The 19,998-nt window shown below is 39.2% G+C and overlaps 1 protein-coding gene across 2 annotated transcripts; it reads right to left on the bottom strand.

Moving 5' to 3' along the window:
• Window positions 1-933: 933 nt before the first annotated feature.
• LOC117413903 (protein FAM110A-like) lies at window positions 934-15,371 on the bottom strand. Of its 2 annotated transcripts, none has more exons than XM_059000256.1 (2): window positions 15,079-15,371; window positions 934-3,107 (listed from the first exon to the last, which is right to left on the bottom strand). In XM_059000256.1, the coding sequence occupies exon 2, from the start codon at window positions 2,396-2,398 to the stop codon at window positions 1,244-1,246; it is 1,155 nt and encodes a 384-aa protein (XP_058856239.1). In that variant the 5' UTR covers window positions 2,399-3,107; window positions 15,079-15,371; the 3' UTR covers window positions 934-1,243. The 2 variants fall into 2 exon arrangements, with proteins under 2 accessions (XP_058856239.1, XP_058856240.1); XM_059000257.1 differs by lacking the exon at window positions 15,079-15,371 and adding an exon at window positions 14,906-15,045.
• Between the last annotated feature and the right edge of the window lie 4,627 nt (window positions 15,372-19,998).

Here is a 19,998-nt window from a genome sequence, read left to right as displayed (position 1 = left end):
CTGTACATGTTACCTTAGCAACCAGAAACCCTGCGCTGTTGCTTCCAGGTGTTGTTTGTGAACCCGGTTCAGGAAAACAAGAGAAACACATGTAAACCTTGTTTTACAAACCAAGGCAGGACATCACAGCTTGAATGGGGACTTAATGAGAATAACAGTGGGTGTTGATGAATGATGCAAATGACAATAGAAAACATTTGATGGATACATTGAGACTTGTTTTGAGAATTTAGCCCACTGTGGTTTAAACAACATAGGTTTGCATTTCAACTAAGATATTCTCCCAGCTATGGTTCAACTGTTGTAAAATACCTAGTAATAGATATAAGTGGCTCATCAATTAAAGACCCCTAAACAATGTAGTCAAGTGTCAAGCAGAAACCAAAGCAAAATGTTGAATGGTTTTATTAGAACTTTGAGATACTGTAATAATACAACATTAAATTCACACATGTATTTTTAAAAACAAACTTTATGACAGAGATATACAGTATATATATATGTACACATATCTTCTTTTAAAAAATTAAACCTTTAGATTTAGAAAAAGAAATATTTACAATTTAATAGCACTACTGTCAACATGCTCAAAATACTGCTGAACACTGTCAAGAGTAAGCCTCGTTTAAGGAGACTAAACAATAATGCAGCAACAAAAATGTATGCGTGATTTGGGTGTGAGGTTTATGATGGTCCTTTTTTGTTGTTGCAAATATTGAATCTAAAACCAAACTCTGTTAAGGAATTAATATGAAGGGGAGGCTTTGAGACAACAAACTTTAAAAATCTTACTGGAAATGCTACTGCCTGGAAGGCAAATACACACACAAAAAAGACTAAAGAATAAGTGATGAAACTGTCCATAAAAAATATCTTATTAATGTGTCATCATGAACAAAATGACATTTAATAATCAGGAGACATTTATAGTGGTTATTAAAATAGTTTGGATTTTATTTTGTTGTTTCCATCAGTTACAGCCTGCTTTCAAATTATGAACATTTCAAATTTGGAGATTAAATTGCTGGGCATTCTGATGTCTACGTTTCAATCAACAAAACATAAATACATTATTTACACTTTCTTTTTCCGTAAGGCTTAGATGAGATGAAGAAATTGCGCATCGGTACACATTAAAAATAAATAAAATATACCAGCACATGGTCGTCATGTTTTGTCAAGGAATCTAAAATATTAGTTTCAAAGTATAACAGCATTTTCAAAGTCCCAGCTTGCCGTCCTGTTACACTGTGGATTCTTTGGGAGTGTCTTTGGCGTTCCTGCACCCATAAAGCCACTTGATAACCCGGGCGTTCCGCTCGATCACAGATACTCCGGTAGGGCTCTGCTCGGTTACTTCCTCCTCAAACAGCCCCTCCCCGCTACGGCGGGAGAACTCGCTGGGTTCCGAGCCGCCCATGCTGGCGCTCCGCAGCAGCAGAGACACGGTATCCGAGCTGGCCGTGTAGAAGTTCTCCAGCCCTATTCTGTCCACTATCTCCAGGTCCAGCCCGCAGTAGCTGAAGAAATGCTCTTTCTCAGACAAGTCCAACGAGTACCGCAACCACAACTCCGACTTGGATCGCTGAAGCCCTGTTTTCCTTAAAGTGGCTGGGTTGGTGGACTCATCGCCAGTGTCGGTTGTCTCTTTGTCTCTCTTCTCCGAGGTCTGCGGGGTGCTAGGGGCTACAAAGAGTTCCCTTTCACTTTGGTCACTCTTGGGGCTCTCCTTTTCGTTGGCCCAAGACATCCGAGAATCCTCCTCTTTCGAGGGGGACTTCTCTTCGCTGATGATGAGCTTCTCAGGGGTGTGCTTCTCCCTCATGGAGCCCTGAAACAAGCGCTTGACAAAGCTGTTCCCTTTGGTATCCCTGCTGGAGGTATTGCACTCCCGTTTCTGCCTGTAGATGATCAGGGAGTCTGGCCTCAGCATTCTCTTGCCAGTGCCTCTACGTAGAACCGGGGGGCTTTGGACCGAAGGGGTGACCTGGATGTTCCTGATATTCTTGTGCACCAACAAGCTGCGGTTCTCCTTCTTGGCATCCAGGTCTTTGAAGACATCGTCATCACAGAGGATAAAGGATCTCCTGGGCAGGGATGAGGGACTGGCACAGGGAGCGCTGAACTTCCTGGGCTGCAGAGGGGTTGTGGCATGTGGCACTGTGAAGGGTCTTCTCGGCTGCGGTGGGGGAGTAGCACAAGGCACAAGCACTGGCTCCTGCTTGGTGTTGATCACCTGCTGGCTTTTCACGTACTTGGCCTTGTCAGCCTCCAGTTGCTCCACGGCGCTCACCGAACGCCCCCTGCTGCCGCTGTCCATCTGCCTGCGCAGGTACTCGGGGCCCTTGTTCAGAAGCCGCAGTGGAGACGGGGAACCAATTGGCGTGAGTGGCTTCATTTTCAGCCGCTCTAGGTAAAGACATCAAAGCAAAGGATGGTCTAGGTCCAATCCAGCGACAAAGTAAGAGACAGGCAAAGTTTGCAGTCTGTGTGTCCTGTATTAAAGAACCATCAGTCTAAAATCTGTCCCAGGGTTATGCTATGACTGTCTAAAAGAAAGGTCCTTTTCACTCTGCAAGTCAGGCTTTCCTTTTTTTCCCTTGTTTCTCTCTCTCTCTCTAAGAGCACAGCCCTAAGTGTCCCCAGAGTCAAAATCTAGGAAATGCGGCATTAGAAGAGTAGCAATTCACACAGCCACAATATCACAGTGGGTTTTCTAAAACTAGTTTCTTTGTTGGGCTCTTGAGCTGCTAAACAAATTGATATCTATATTCAGTAGTTATAGAGGCACTCCGATAATTGCAGTCCTTTTTTCTTTCTTCCAAGATTGTTCCTAAATTAGCAGCCTGCTTCCCACAGAAAAACAACACAAACAATGACAGAAATAGCAGAAAGCTCTTCAGAGTACAATGTTCGGTGGATATGTATTTTCTTCAGTCCAGACTGTGGTCTCTGGAGTATTTGTTGTCAAACTTTGTTGGCAATTGATTTATAATTTTCTCCACTGGAAAAGTGACAGACAAAACAGGCTTCACAGGCCTGTCCTGGAAAGAACGCTTTTCCAAAGAGGAGTCTTGTCCATGCGTGACGCTGCCTCAGTCATCCTCCTGTAAATAACCCAAACAGATACCATAGTTAGTACAAAGGAAGCCTCTGACAGACTCTGAAAGCAGTGGCATATGAGACAAGGAGCTCACACAGAGGCCACTTGCAGAAAACAATGGCTCTTCAAACTTGGCAGGTACCCAGGTTAGACACCAGTCCAAAACCTTTTATATTGTCAACGCCATAAAAGAAACTCCTGAATTACAATTAAGGATATCAATACTATTTAAAAATCTGTGTGCATGCAGGCATGTTTTAGGTTATACTACTGGATCCCTGCTTTAAATACAAGTGCTGTTCAATTCCTCTCAGCTTTAGATGTCATCTAACACAGGATAAATGTGTGGCTCTTTATTAAATAAGATATCCTTGGTTTATAAGTGATTTATACAGTACTGTTCTTTAGCGACTGCTTATAAGAGTACTAGCCAAAATACGAAGTTGACGATTTCTGTAAAAAGCTTGGGAATATTTCGCTTCATCCTTGGAGTCTCATATGACTTTCTAGTTCTTCACCCCTTTGGTATGCACTGTAGGTTTGTACTGTTGGCACTGGGCAGGGCACTCACAAAAACATTTAAGTTTTTCAGTAAGAAATATGTTGAGGGCTGGTATTGTAGGTTTTTATTCATAATGGCATGAAAACAGCAAGCATATTTATAGCTGGAAAAGTTAAGCCTGAATCAACTATGTGTCAATGTGTCAACACGCTACAATATAGGATAGTCTTACAGATAAAAGGGGTTTTTGTCTGCACAGTTGTGCAGCAGATTATCAGTGCAGTGCAAGCCAGCTCCCTCAGCCCAGACCCGCGCTCGCAGCATGCCTAGAAAAATGTGTGCGCGCAGCCGGGGTCAGGATAGACCTAAGGGCACAGGTGTGCTTTCATTCAAACTCAGTGAAGACACCAACCAGCTTCATACTGATAAAGGTCAGAAGAGAAAACAATTGATCTATTTATTTCTAAGGATTTTTACTGGCCCAGTATGCAAGACAGCACAGGTCCTTTCATCAGAAAAAAGTGGGTTGAAGAAGAAATACTTTATTGAAATATATTTATGGGTCATTACAGAGTATTTGGGAGCCAGATTGTGAATAAATATACCCACTTATCATCCGTTTCAAACTATAACATGTGCTTTTGTTTAACTTAAACTGAACTGAAATAAGACTCCCACTACATAGCCGTTGATCCATTCCTGGTTTTACAATGAGTTTAATAAGACATACCTGCTCTTGTTACCTACACACTGTGGCTAATGTTAAAACCTGGAATAGGTGAAACTGCTATTCAACAGGAGTCTTGTTTCCATCCCTGTAAATATGTATGCTTTGTAATATACAGTACTGCACAATTAGCTGTTTAACTGCATAATTGGACATTCATAGCAAGCCAAAACTGGGGATTATTAAAGCTTATTAAAATCTGGGTATGTATGAATTCAATCATGCACTGAATATATTTAAATCCAATGTCCAAACAGGATGCAAATTGTGCATGGAGTTATGGGAAAAGGTTGAACACAGGATCTGATAAAAGGAAACTATCCTGCCCAACGCCCCCTACAATGTCAAAGATTTACTGTGTCCGGGAAACTGCGTCAGACAGTGGAAAAAGCATTGCACCATCATAGCTAGACAATAACTGCCCCGTAAACTTAAAAGCATTGCTCTAAAACTCCAGCTTTATCAGCCATCCACATTTCTACCTTTTAACGATCAGAGGCATGAAGCGGTCCTAACCAAACAGCTGTCCTGGGGGAATGCTGGGAAATATTTGCATGCCAGGAACGAGATTGTCAGCAGGTGCTTCAGACACATGAACCCAGACAGAGGCGCAACGGAACTGGGGCCATCTGGAAATAATCACCCAGGCTCTATAAGCCCTGTAAGGCCAACATCCTGGAGGATTCACTTCATGCTGCGCACTTACATTAGTTTGGTCTGTTTGACTTTCAGACAGAAGCAGTGGCTTTCGATGTTAATTAGGGCAATATAAAATAAAGTAGGCTTGTACACAAAACAACATGCAAGTAGATATGTCCTCATATTACAAAATAAAACTGTAGCATCAAACCTCCTTTCCCTCCCGCTCATTCTCTTTCAATACAGTGTATATTACCCACATCTTTTCTAGTTGTCCAGACTGTATTATATACACAATATTTACGGGTGTGTGCAGAGTTTAGTTTTTACACATTGCGGTCTACGAAAAGGGTCTCAGTGGATTCAGGAACTACAGGGTGTGCACAAACCAGAACTGTTTAAAGAAAACCTTGTTTCTAACCCTCACAAGCTGTTACCATTGCTAATAGCTGCTGACAGTTTTCTCGGTCACTGAAACAGTTTATATTTTGTGATTGTGGTACCACCATGTGCCTGCATATACACACACACTGTGAAAACGGATTGTCTTTGATCTCTGTGCTCCAATGGAAACACTTCCTTCCAACCTGCATAGATCTTTCAACAGCTAGTTAACAATAACTACTCAGAGTGAACATACCGGTATCTATACAGTAGATCATAACAATGTACATTTCACAGCCGATTAGCGATCTGTACCGGCTTTGGTACAACTTTCATAATTAATCTCTGATGAAACGCTCATAAAAAAGGTACATGCACATTACAGTAGCGATACATACATTTTGGCAGTCCATACTAAATAATTAAGTGTACATGGCAGCAGTGTGGATTAGTGGTTAGCGCTCTGGACTCTTGACCGGAGGGTTGTGGATTCAATCCCAGGTGGGGGACACTGCTGCTGTATCCTTGAGAAAGGTACTTTACCTAGATTGCTCCAGTAAAAAAAAAAAAACTGTATAAATGGGTAATTATATGTAAAAATAATGTGATATCTTATAACAATTGTAAGTCACCCTGGATAAGGGCGTCTGCTAAGAGATAAATAAATAATAATAATAATAATAATAATAACGTGATATGCAGATTACGTTCTATCTTGTCCTGAGCTCAACCTTATGAATGAGCTGTGCAAATAAACTGGAGGCAACACAAATGGCTGGTTTCACAGACCCCGATTGACAATACTTTTGGGCCACCTTACCAAAAGCAAGGTTAGGTAGTCCAAGATTGGTGCTAATCAGGTTTTGTGAAACCAGACCCGAAACTACATTATCCGTTTGGCCACTGCATGTTAAGTTTATCTGTATTGGAAACCTCTAACACCCCATCGAAAAAAAACCTTTAAGATAATCAGAGTTGAAAATATTTAAAACACTAGGATGGCCGCCACAATGTCCAATTTCATTTCAACCCACAGCCAAGATCCTGCAACTACAGCCATTGCAAGGTAACAAGCATTAACAAGCAAGGTAACAGTACTGTGCTGTTTAAAACATATACAAGTCCGAAATCTTCATCTAGGAATGAAATGCGGACTCTTCCTTCACACTGGGGCCCTCTTCATTAAAACACTAGGAAATGTTGCATGCGTTTAACAAACAATAGCGCCCATTGACTCTAATGAGGGGAATTAGCAGAGGCTTACTCACCACATTTTATTACTACAATAAAACGTGGACCAAATCCTTCCCAACTAAACCACAGTGAGATCTTTTTCAAGTAGCAATTACCCCAGGACCCCCTGTCATCTCCCAGTCTTTCATTTGAAGCCGGCTTTGCACTCAGGGTGCTTAGCTAGGCACTCTCAGTGTGAGCAGGCTGTAATAATGGAACCAGATGGTTTCTGTCTTGCAGTGTCACTACCAACAAATGGCTCCTTTTTTAAAATAAAGTTAAAAAGAACCAGTGGGGGGGAAAGCCTAAGAAAATGGAAATGTGTGCAATAAGCAACAAACTTAATCCATTATCAAGGACGAAATGAAATCTAAATAAATATGGCTCCTTGTTCATCTTATGAATATACAGCTGAGGCCAAAAGTTTGGCATCACCCTAGAGAATGAACTAATTTTGCTTCATAAAGTCGAATGAAACCTGCTGAATAATGTTACGTTAACATATTGAGTTATATACCGCTTTGTAGTTTTCTACATGAAAAACTGACAAAAACTGAAAAATGTGACATTTTCGAAATCTAACACAAAATACTGTACTACTATTATGGCTTCCAGTAGACTTTTGCTAGATTATTTTGTAGTTTCTTTGCCTACATGATGTTGAATACAAAACCAAAATTATGTTCACTCACACACACACACACACACACACACACACACACACACACACACACATATTAAAATTATGTCTCAATCCTAAAATTCTAGGTGATGCTTTGACCATAGCTGTAAAACACATATTTATCAATCAACGTGGCTCACCTTTGAGATTTCTTATAGTAAATAAGCACCCTTTGATATTGCTTAAAGGCGGAAACACTTGTTTTGTTGCTTTTCCAACAGCACTTTGGCCAGCCTTCAAGGAATATGGATGCCCCGTTTGTGATCAAAGGTGTCTGCTGTTTGTTTTCAGTCCTTTTCTTTTTTCACCGGAGGTACACAGTAAAACACTCCGAAACATCTGGTGCTCCAGGTTAATTACAGACTGCAACTGCAGGGCGCCCAATTATTTGAGCCCAGTGTGTAGGACACACCAAACAATTCAAAGCAGATTTGAAACTAGAAGGTTAAATCTCAAAATAAGAATATAAGCCAGGGATATTGTCCACAACCTCAAACAAGTCTATTTGAGTATACCGACATATTATAAAGTTTCAGTTATCATTTAAAACAACAACAGCATTTTAACGCTCTCCAAACGCTCTGCCTAGAGGGCTACCTGATCAGGTGCTAAATTCTACACTCTCTTCCACGTGGCTTTGTGATGGACGTGCCATCCTCTTAGATCTTACCTGAAGCCTGAAACCTCATGATCTCACCTCTATCTAATGCGTTTGCTGTGTTGTTATTTGAACAGTTTAGTTAAGATCATCCTGCATGGCTTATTAAAACTGAGAGCACTGTCTTAGCAAACAAAGGATTTAGTTGCACATTTTCTTTGCACAAGTTGGTCCCTATATTGTGCTTCTTTGTGAGTAAGTGTACCAGTACAGTTTAGTTTATTGCAGTTTGTATAAATGGTCACACCACCCTTGCACAGCACTAGAAAAGGTGACAGAAATAAACATAAACAATGTGTGAAACCGTATCCATTAGCTGACAAACCATTCCATGAACTACAGTCATTCCCTCCTGTGCTTAAATACCTATAGCCATCGCCGCCAACAAAAACAAAACCTTACTATTCATTGGTTTACTGAGGAGCTATCCATTCAACAGGAGACACTCTGCCCATTCAGACTTGACTACTATTAGTCTGGTGATGTATAGGCCATGTTCACGTATTACAATAGGAAGGGCAGAACCAGGTCAAAGGAGAGAATTTACAGAGACAGAAAATAAGGAGACCACTTAACACTAGAATACCCCCCTTTTGTCATTGTAAATTAATGAGTTTAACAAGGAAAAATAAACGAACCTCAAAAAGCCAGTATGCGAAGGGAGACGTTTAGAAGGCAAACACATCTAAATATATTTCGAACGTGAAAAATGCGTGGGAGGTCGGAGAAGCACACGTTACTTTCTGATTGCGTGCAACCTTAAATGATATCTTTTACAAAAGTCAGTATAAGGAAATCTGCCCAACCCATTGCAGGTCAGTTTAAGGTCACTAGATAAAGACAGCAGCGAATAACACAAGCAAACTGAAGCAGCCACACGGAGCTCTGCTACACCATTTCTCTTTGCTTAATTAGGGGCTTAGACCATTGAACCATATGTTATATATATACATATATATATATATATATATACATATATATACATATACATATATATATATATATATATATATATATATATATATATATATATATATATATATATATATATATATATATATATATATATATATATATACTGTATATTGAGATTTTGGAGTTTAGCCATTTGGTCACGCAATTTAATTGGGCTGACTTATCAGTAACATTGTGCTTTTCCTTTTTCAATAAGGGCGCAAACTTTGCATAGTATCAAATGCAAGTGAATCTAGCTCTCCCAAGTTTATTTACCAAGAGCACAGCCTGTCACATGATGCAAGAGGGATACACACCTGAAACAATACCCTGCAATTTGCTGTGGCAGAAGTTAAAATCGGCTGCCTCCTTAAAGTGGACCTAATGTTTTACAATCTCTGCCTTTTACCGGGTTCACTGTACCTATTATCATTGTTCACATGAGGTATTCAATACATTTTTAAACAAATGTTTACTTAAAGCCTGTTTGATGCATTAAATAACGTCATGGATTAAAAGCTCAGAAAACCTATCCCAATACTGTAGTTTGTTGCGCTGTATGCTGGTAGACCTACAATGTGTTCTGTGGTGATATCTTTGCACCGCTACACTTAAGCGATACACAATGACTTTGTTGTCAGCCAGTAGAATCAGTAACCAGCCACACAGTAACCCTGTCTGTGTGGACGCATGGTACCCTCAGCAGGGTGCCTGGAATGGAACCCCAAGAGGCAAACAAGAGCAGCTCCTCTCTTGTTAGGACACTGACAACTCACAGCTCACAGCTCACTGACCCCAAACAGAGCGGAGTGTCAGAATTTACAAGAGAGCAAACTATGCAGCCAAGTAATACACTCTCTCTGGTGTTTCAGGCAACAGCAGAAAGCTGCCTTCTGATCACAAAGCAGTTCAATGCAGCAGGATTGGTAAAGCGGTATTCAGGAAGTCCAATTCACTGGAATGAAAACATAATGCCTTTTTTTTCTAGGGTAACACATACAAACCCTAAAATGACTTTCATTATATGAGAGTAGCTTTACTAAAAATGTATTATTTAGGGTATTTCTCATTCTAGTGTGTATACTAGAATATTTCTTCATCTTTCTATATTAATATTAATTATCACATTAAAACTTGCCATATATCAAAATAGTCGATCATTAACAATAAGCTTATCTTATTATACATCATTCAAAGTGCACATTTTATAGTAACCAGCACTGTATCAATTTTAGCATAACGGGACAATGGTAGCAATGATCTAGATAGAATAGATCTGCGTCTTAAAATACAGAAAGCAACAGGTAGTGCATCAAAGTTAAAGACGTCTGCGATTTGAAATAATGTGGTTCTGCCTCCGTTAGTGTCAATCGGCTGTCAAAATCACCGGCCGTGCCATCCTAATTTTACAATTTGTGTCTTGATACGACAGCTATTACTGGCTGTGAATTAATCAGGCAGCTTGATCACTGTCACCAGCGGGTCTCTCAGTCAATCAGCATGCTGGGGAAGTGCATGTTAGACTGTTAGAATGCCTGCAGGGGGAATGTCATAATGGATCATGCTGACTGGAACACATTGATTGAAAAGTGAGCCACAGGCAAATAAGTAGGGCACTCACTGTGCGAAATCGGTTGCATATTTCTAATTAGCCGAACAAGCCAGTGGAGGTTATTTTATTAAAGATGCCGCAAATAGAAATATGTTGCTTTGCTGTAACCCGCCTATCATTTGAAGCACCTACCCAATTTCTGTTATGCAGTTTTTTCTCATATATTTAATACAATGAAATAAACAACCTGTACAGACAGTTTCAATACATAAACCGGAAACATTATCTTCAGAAAAGTGTTTAACTGACAAAAAACCGGCCGTGATAACTGATGGGTTTAGGCATTTTATGTCCAGCTATCACCCCCTAGAATTAACACATTTTAATAAAGTCATAAAGTCAAATGAAACCTGTTGAATAATGTTATGTTAACATATTGAATAACATACCGCTTTGTAGTTTACCATATACTTAACGAAAAACTGACAAACAATCTAACATGAAATACTGTACTACTATTATGGCTTCCGATAGACTTTTGCAATACCATTTTGTAGTTTCTTTGAATACACGATGTTAAGTAAAAGATCGAATTTATGTTCATATAGTTTTAAAAACAGTCTCAATCCTAAAATGCTAAGTGATGTAAAACTTTTGGCCACAGCTGTAGTGTTAGCATTAAACAGATATCATAGTTTGTTATTTGGTTCTTTTCAAATCTGCTATAAAGCTAACGCCATTATAATTCAAATCTAATTGTGGGGAAAGTGGCAGGAAGGGATGAAGCTACCTTTAGGGAGTGTTCAACAGGAACCCTGGGAAGTCATTAGTCTGGGTGGTTTGTGATAAAGTAGAGTTTAGACACACTGCCGTCCTGTTTGATTGGGACGATGAACAGGATTGGGGCACACTGCAGCTTTAAATTTAATTTTAAATAAACACTCCTGTCCTGGCAAGCCATTTGGAACAGGAAGTATGACCTGTGATAATGTTTTGTGTACCAGGCAGAGTTCTGATATATTTCTCAGCTCACACACACCTACAGCGGGGTTTTTTTTTTTTAAATCCGGAAACCCACAGTCATTCTTTTCAATGTTTCTGAAACAGCTGTCGCTACAAAAAGAAGGACCTTCAGCACTGTGTTGTGGGTTGGCTATTTCAACGCAGACGTTTCCTCTATAATTTGTAAGCCAGAGCTATTCTCTGCAACGGGAGGGCAAGCCGATAGTGCACTGAAGTTAAAGAAGGTTTAACTACTCTGAGGGTTGCATTCATAAAATGGCATAGTTATAAAAAATAATAATGCAGGAAGTTTCTATATTAAAAAAAGTTGCTCATAAGTGTGGCTAAAACTCCACACTACTGTAAGTTTTGTTTTACAGATATAAATATCTATACATTTACATACATATATAGATACACACACTTACATATATTTTATACACTGCACTGTATACACACGCACACACATACACACAGTCCAAGATTAGTGCTAATCGGACAGTCCAAGCTAATCAGGGGTCAATGAAACGACGTTAGTCAAACAATTAAAGGATGTTACTGGTATAGTACATTAGTTTATTGTATTGCTCGGCTTAGTGTTAATAAATAATATCTATCGGCATCTCATTATGAAAATCCTTCATTGAGTGATGATTTTCAAGCGCTGATTGAGATCTGTCTGATCACTACCTCTGTTATTAGCAGTTTAGTAGGTAGATTTTAGACAACCATTGCTTTGTCATTCCCCTTTGTTGTGAAAATGACTGTCATCACTTGAAATTAGGAAGGCCTCCTGGCTGTTGTGATAGCCTGAAGCAAGCTTTCCTGAGCTGCACTGGAACAGTCTGAGTCTGACCTCCTGCCTTTAGGGTTGCCCTGACATGTTTCTGCACAGCATAGCTAAGAACGTAGGCAGTGAACTAGCGCACCAGCCCCAGTGTATGCGAGGTCTGTTTGCAGGTCAAGTAGGGATTGTTGGGCAGGGCTCCATTCTCTGAACGACAGCTGAAAAAATGTCTGGTTTCATTCATAGTGGACCAGCATAATCTCCCCTCCATAATGAAGACGGGGTGCCCCATGGGAGGGAAATCTGGAGTGAAGATGAACCTTCATCCATTTCGTCCTACAAACTCACTGAGTCCTGAAGAGCAGGCTTGCTGAGTGCTGGTTAAACACACAGTCTGCAGCTGGACTCCTTCTGATTTAGTGCTGGCTGGGCTCATCTTAAAAACAGGATTACAGCTCGAAAGGGGAGGGGTTTTGGAAAAGAAGATACTGTATAAAGACGTCTCACTGCGTGCAGACAATCCACAGAGATAATCAGTATAAACTGACTGGTTTAGTGGCTGAGGCCAAGTGGGATTCAAAAGCTTTCATTTGTATGCACATTGTAAGATTTTATTTCAGCAATTTTATAAACTACCTCGTCATTATTTAAAATCTTTACTTCTTTTTATCCAACTGTATGAACTGACACTCTGTAGTAATACTAAAACAAGGGTGCAAATTTGGCACTATGGCGCTACCTCATATATTCATATTAAACTCTAGCACCAGTATGTTTAATTTTTTGCCCGACTAGAAGTTTTATTTTAAGTTTCTTATAGTATTACTATTTTCTGCCATTGGGTGCTTTAATTATAAATAACTGACATGTTATTCAGTGGGGCAGCTTTTTAAAATGCTATTTATATTTTAAAGGATTGCCGTATACAACTGAATAGACAGGAAATCTATTGAAAGGACCATGAGTATACCGACAAGAAGAGCATGTCATTTTCAAATGCAGTGCTTGCAGCTTTGTTAAGACAGGAAACATTTGCATCCCACTCCAAGAGCTGAGAAATACTAGTGTTGATCCAACAGATCATAATCTTCAAGACGTTTAATGAATTACAAAGCTGAACATTAAAGGTTAAACATTTTCCCTATAAAATGATTTAAAAGACAAAAACTCAGCAAACGTTTTTGAAAGTCATATAATGATTACCAAGTAAATACTTAAACTTTAGCGGGTAGCGCTACAAGGATGTGGAGATTGTCATTTACATAAAGGCTACCCATGTTTACTAATATTTCTGAGGATAACGTCGCATGACACAAGGGAAAGCATTAAATCCTACATGTGACAAGTGGGTCTGATCGGATCAACCCCAACAATCACAATCTAGACCTAGAGGGGAAACACCCCTACCCCCTACCCAAAGTGTAACTGAAGCATGACTAGTGACACTGTGGAATTCGCCATAATAGCAATCGACCCCTACCAACAAGACAGTGGATCGAATTGGTTCACATGTTATAAGATTAATTATAGTTCTGACCGTGATGTGAACTGTAGCCCGGACTAAAAAAAGTATAATAATCTGCACTTCATACGAAACATAATGAAATCCTACTGATAGATACACTGCCAGTTTACCAGCACAATTGTTTTTACAAGGACATACAATATTACAGCTGTATAGTAAGCGCATACCCAATAACCCAAGTGCAGAAGTTGGTACGGGATACAGTAGTTACAGTATGTTAACCCACAGAACAGACGACATTTTATACACATTTTAAACAAATAGCTTTATTTAGCATTTTCAGATATGTATTAATCAGTTCTCTCAGCGAAGTTTTTACAGGACAGCTTCTGCTCAGGTGACTGTAAGTCACATGGGCAGAGTTCTCACGCTATTGCTTCTAAAACATATTAAGATATAAGCAAGAATAATTTATAGGCATAACATAAATAATTATATAAAAAAAAACCCTCTCTGGTTTAAAAATAGGATCTAACCTTTCCGTTATATGAAATCGAAGAACCTACAAACATCTATATATATATTTGTAGGTTCTATATATATATATATATATATATATATATATATATATATATATATATAAAATAATGCAGATATTGTAAATAGGACAGATATATAATAGCACAGTATAGCCCGATTTTTTTTAAAACAAGGAAATTTGAGAAAACGAGCACCATACCCGCAACAGAAAGCTTGTACCTTTTGGAGCATTTTAAACCTGTTTTTAAAGTTTTTCTTTTATTATGTTATGATAACCTACCCAAAAGTCAAATCTAAATGTAATGCATCAAATTACATAAATGCAGCTTGTGTTCTGTATTTGGTACTTAATGGGTTAACAAAAGTGCAAATGTTTAACCTTTATGATCCTCTGAAATAGATTCAAAACCACGAATCTAACAACATTGATAATCCCAAAATCTGGAAACGGATCATCAAGGGGCATTTCGATAAAACAGTGAAACTATTGCATATTTGATAATAAAATGTATCCTTCAAAGATCAATACTTGTACAGATAGAATTACTCACAGCTTGATTATCATACAGAAAACGCAGAAACATTGAGCTAACTTTTAACCGAACTTCTTTCTGAAGTTTCACTGACAGTGTCACAACAAAAAACACATTAAACATAATTAGTACTCAAACACTTACCTGTTTGGACTTTGTTCCTTGCTACGCTTGCACAGTGCTTCAGTGGATTACATCTATCTAGTTACAACTAACACTGCAGCAGCACATTCACTTCCAAAGACACAAGCACGCACTGTAGTAACACGGCTTTGATTCTAATCAAATGAAAGCAAGATGAGCTCCGGACAACTCACCTCTGCTTCTATTCCAATTCCACATGTACGCTCGTGTGTCTCACCAGTTCCGTTCTTCCAGTTTAATGAGTGCGTCTTGCCTCGGCTCAGCCAGACACTTATCTAGTCCCTCTTACTCAGGGTTGGTGACAGGGATGTTTGTAAGCCTGCCGCTGCCCGCCTCGTATCAATCAATATACTGTACTGCGCGCAATGGGTGAGTACTTTCGCTCATCAACCTCCCTCTGCTTGCTACCGCGTCTCCTCCTCTTCTAACTGCGTTTAAACCATGCCCATTATCGTAGGAGGAGCGGCAGAAGCACGCAGGAACGACCCACTGGGGTGCACAGTTAAGGGGGGTGGGCAGGTATGTAAGTTGATACCTTTGCCCGCCGACCTGCACCTTCTGCTTACAGTAATGGAGGTTCGCATATCACATTTATCGCTACGGTCTTCTTTGCAATACGTCCTACTTTTGACATTTCTTTTTTTTAGTTGGTTTGTTTCTGTAATGTACAATGGAGCCGCTTGTTTATACTGCTTTATGACGCATTAATCAACACGAGTAACACTTTAAAATAAGTGTCTGTAATTCCAATGAAAGCTAACACATGATTTCCTACTGATTTCAAATGAAATTCCTATGGAATTCAAAAGTCACAAGCATAAGTTCATGACATACTTTTCATGACGTCATAACATTTCCCATAATACACATGAAATAATCATGGAGACACTTATTTTAAAAATGTTACCATCACCGTAATAAATGGTTTGTCCTTTGGACTTCAGTAACTGACTGAGTTGCCCATTCGTTTTATGCCATTCGTTTTATGAGTGTCATAATAATAATATTTATATAGCACCTTTCACAGTGGACCACCATCACAAAGCGCTTTACAAGATAGGAGACTAAGGTGTGTGAACTATGCATCAGCTGCAGAGTCACTTACAACAACGTCTCACCCGAAAGACGGAGCACAAGGAGGTTAAGTGACTTGCTCAGGGTCACACAATGAGTCAGTGGCTGAGCTGGGATTTGAACCGGGAACCGCCTGGTTACAAGCCCGTTTCTTTAACCACTGGACCACACAGCCTCCTCATAAAAAAAACTTATCACATATCAAAACTTAAATATGAAGTCATTTCATTTTGTATGCTTTATTAATAACTCAGATGGTACACCAGTCATAACACAACCCTCTCCTCCTTGTTGAATAAATGATATTTATAGCTGTTTCAGTAAAAGCTGGATGGGAACTGCAGAGCCTGTTCAAAAGGGATTCCACAGGGACCCTAATGGTGAGGTTTGCTCTATACTGATGTTCCTTTAGAGTCTTTTCAATGTGAAGAAAATATATGAGAAATGAACCCTACACAATGATACATGGAGCAGTGAACATGGCACTGAATATATGTAATTACGAGATATGCAATATTGGTTTCCCACCTGGGCTTTATGTAATTCAAGTCTGACTGACTGCAGGATATTGTGAAAGATATAACCTCTGAGATAATGTGAATGCAGACACCGTGATCAACTATACAGTACTGCTCTCCCAAAACACGTGCATGTGGTTTTAGAGCCCAGCTGCGTAAAGTGATCTGTGACAACTGAGAACTGGGAATCAGGGTCAAAGATGTGCAGGTCAAGTGCCTATATGTATATATATATACACATCAAACTGCTTTGGCAGGCTTCTTAAATCGCAAACCATCACCTCCCATACAGACCTGGCACATGTGGCTGATGTGAGATAGTGGTTCCTTTTAAAGAAACATGTGGTTGTAAACATTCTCTAAGGTCAAAGTGCGTGCTATTCACCAAGCCTTGACTCATGATTTGCTTAAAGAATGTTTTCTCAGGCAGTTTTGATGGATTAATGAAGTGTGTTATCATTGAAACTGGTTTGTATCTTTAACATAAGAACATAAACATAAGAAAACTTAGCATGTATGCATAATACATGCATGTAACATAATATATATTTCCACATGTGATTAATCCTGCTTTGGCCACTTGTAAGGTGTGTAATTAAGTTGATAACCTATCCTACCCTCCAAGAATGACACAGCTGTTTTTTTCCGTGCAAAAGGTTGCGATAACATTGCCATAACCGTGCAACCACAGTGTACACCTGTTTCCTATTTTCCACTTCATAACTCTGAGAACCAAGTTCCAGGTCCAGAGGGAGTGAAAGTCCAACGCCTTCCGGCTGCAGATGTTTGCTGGATATTAAATGAACAGAACGCCAGGTATAATATTTTCGTAGTAGAACTTGAAAATGAGTCCAAAGTCTAAAACAAAGAAACATGTTTCTTCCCATTCTTTTATTAATATCTCTAAAACATACAGGTAGCACATAAAAGTTATACCAAAAGAAACTTACTTTGACAAAAGTTTAGTCGAGAAGTCTTTTTCAATGTCTTCAGTGTTCTTTGTATTGGTAGATAGCTAGTAGATACACATTGTATTATTTTCTGTTTCAGTCATCACATCCTATTCGTTGTCCATACATATAATAAGTACAGCTGGTACTCCAGAGTGTAACCATTAACATGTCTCCTGCAACACTTTCTTACTACCACTAGGGGCAGAGTGTTGCAGGGGGACATGTTAATGGTTACACTCCAGTGTACCACGTGTACTTGGAGGTTAGACATGATTCTGGGAGCTCTATTGAGTTGACAGGGGTGGCTTAAAATTTTTTTAAAGTCACCAGGAACTGATGACCGGATTGTGACACACCTGTCTGCTTCATCATGGTAACACAAGATGGCTTGACCCTTTTGTCTCGGGTCTCGAACTGGAATATTAACTGACATACTTTTTTAATTTTTTTGGCATGTAAGTTTGTAACTCAAGCATGTGACACATCTTGATATGTTAATCAGCTGTTCAGCCATTGCTAACGATACACAATCTTAATCCAGTCACACAGAGAAAGATCACGAACAAAACAGGGGAACAAGATACTGTACATAACACAGTCTCATGATTTCCAAGGAGCCACACGCTATTAGCCCTGTTAGCTGTATTGAATCCTCCGTATTTCACTTTCATTGGGATTGTGATCCATAAGAATAAAATATGTAAAGAAAATTGTGAGGATAAAGATATTATGCCTGCAGTATGAATGCTGTTTAATTGTGATTTATGCAGGGATTATTTGTGCGTTTAGTTAAGTGTTATTCAGTGGCGGCATAAAATGTATAATGCAAATGATGTAATAAATAAAAGGAAAGTCAATACAAAAACACCGACTGTATGTAATGTCTAATGTTGTATGTTTATGTTATATGATGGGGAAAATATTAGACGAGTCTTTTTAATCTAAACATTGGCAGACTTAAAGACCACTAAATAAGACACAACACATACTTTAAACAGACTCACTGTTAAATGGTTTGATTTTCATGTCCTTGGTTCTCAAATGATCTCAGTGGCACTGTTTAGAACCGCCATAGTTTAGAGCAATTGAATAGACCCCAGTGGCTGTAAAGCAGATTTTTATTTAGGGAAATATATATATATATATATATATTTCTTGTTATATACACCTAGCTAGACCCCCATCTATAGCGAATGTTTGAAATATTCAGGAAGTCTCTGACGTTCACAGGTTTTTTTTTTGTAGCTGACCTTTGCCTTGTTGATAACATTCCTCCATCTGCAGTGTGCCTGGTAGAGACATAATGGCATCCAGACCCAATGCAGAACATTTAATGGTGGCTGCTAATGGACAAAGCCTTGTAGAAGGAGCTCAGAATAGCTTCTTCCTGTGGTAACCTGGGGATTCTCTGACAACAAGAAGGGAAATTCAGCCCAAAACACACTTTCTCCTGTCATTAAATATTTAGATGTTTATATCTCGAGTGAAAGCCAAGGACATGTATTTTAGTTGCCGTTTGTTTTTTTGGAGAAGAGTCACTTATAAAACTGGCATGATACAAAAAGTGTAGCAAAAGAAAGTCCAGCAAAGTGTTTTAGAGCGAAGTGAAAGCTTATTCAAAAAACAATTTGAAGAAAGTCTGGTTAACCCATTGACATCCATTCCCCCTCCCCAATGGGAACACAATTTTGAGCAAGCATTTCACAATAGCGTTTTCTAAATTTTTGCTGTTTGTTTCATTGATGTTCTAAACTAAATGTTGTGTCTTGTTTATTTTAATTTTTGTTTTAGGTGTCATGCATTTTGGAGACAACACTAGCTTATTAAATCATAGAAGTGTGGTATTAAACCTATGGAAAGCAGTCACACACAATGTAATGTGTGTGTGTAAAAAAAGAAAAGCTGTCATGTGATAGCTAACGCAGCCAGCAGTTCTCCCCTGTCCTTCTGTGAGAGTGTTGTGAATGCATTATACTGTGCAGAGCCAGTTCAACACAATGTTCACCCGGGGCACCTACTACAAAACCAGGGTAGATATGAAGTCCTCTCTGGACCATTGCACCTATTAGCCAAGGCTTTGTAAGGTCATGACAAGCCCTTAGCACACTTTACTTCTTTGTTGGCTTGTTTGTGGGCCATGTGGTGTCTATTAACCAGGCTAAAAATGATTTACAGGCCACTTCTTGATGCATTTTATGAATTAACTGTGGCTTTGGGGGATAAGCTGTTCTGGGGCAAAGATGTATAGCGTTTCACAATCACCCCCACAGTCTTAGGGGAAACAATGGTGAGAACTTTCCACAGTGGTTTTGGGAGGTTAATGAAATAATTTTGAGTTTTGTGACACGATGTGAAACCCTTGTACCAGAATATGTTCCCCTGTAATAATTGCTGGGGGGGGGGGGGGGGCATCGGTTTTTATTAAAAGCTTGTTTAGCTTGATGGATGGATTATGGCTTTGATTTGTTGAAGTCTTTAAAAACTTCAAAAAGAAAGCAGCACACAACTTTAATTTAAGAACATTTATGCATTCTTAGAGGAAGCAGCT

Source organism: Acipenser ruthenus, chromosome 25, assembly GCF_902713425.1.
Source record: "Acipenser ruthenus chromosome 25, fAciRut3.2 maternal haplotype, whole genome shotgun sequence".
NCBI lineage: Eukaryota > Metazoa > Chordata > Actinopteri > Acipenseriformes > Acipenseridae > Acipenser > Acipenser ruthenus.
The sequence above is the reverse complement of the archived record's forward strand: the minus strand, read 5'-3'. Positions and strand labels throughout refer to the sequence as shown.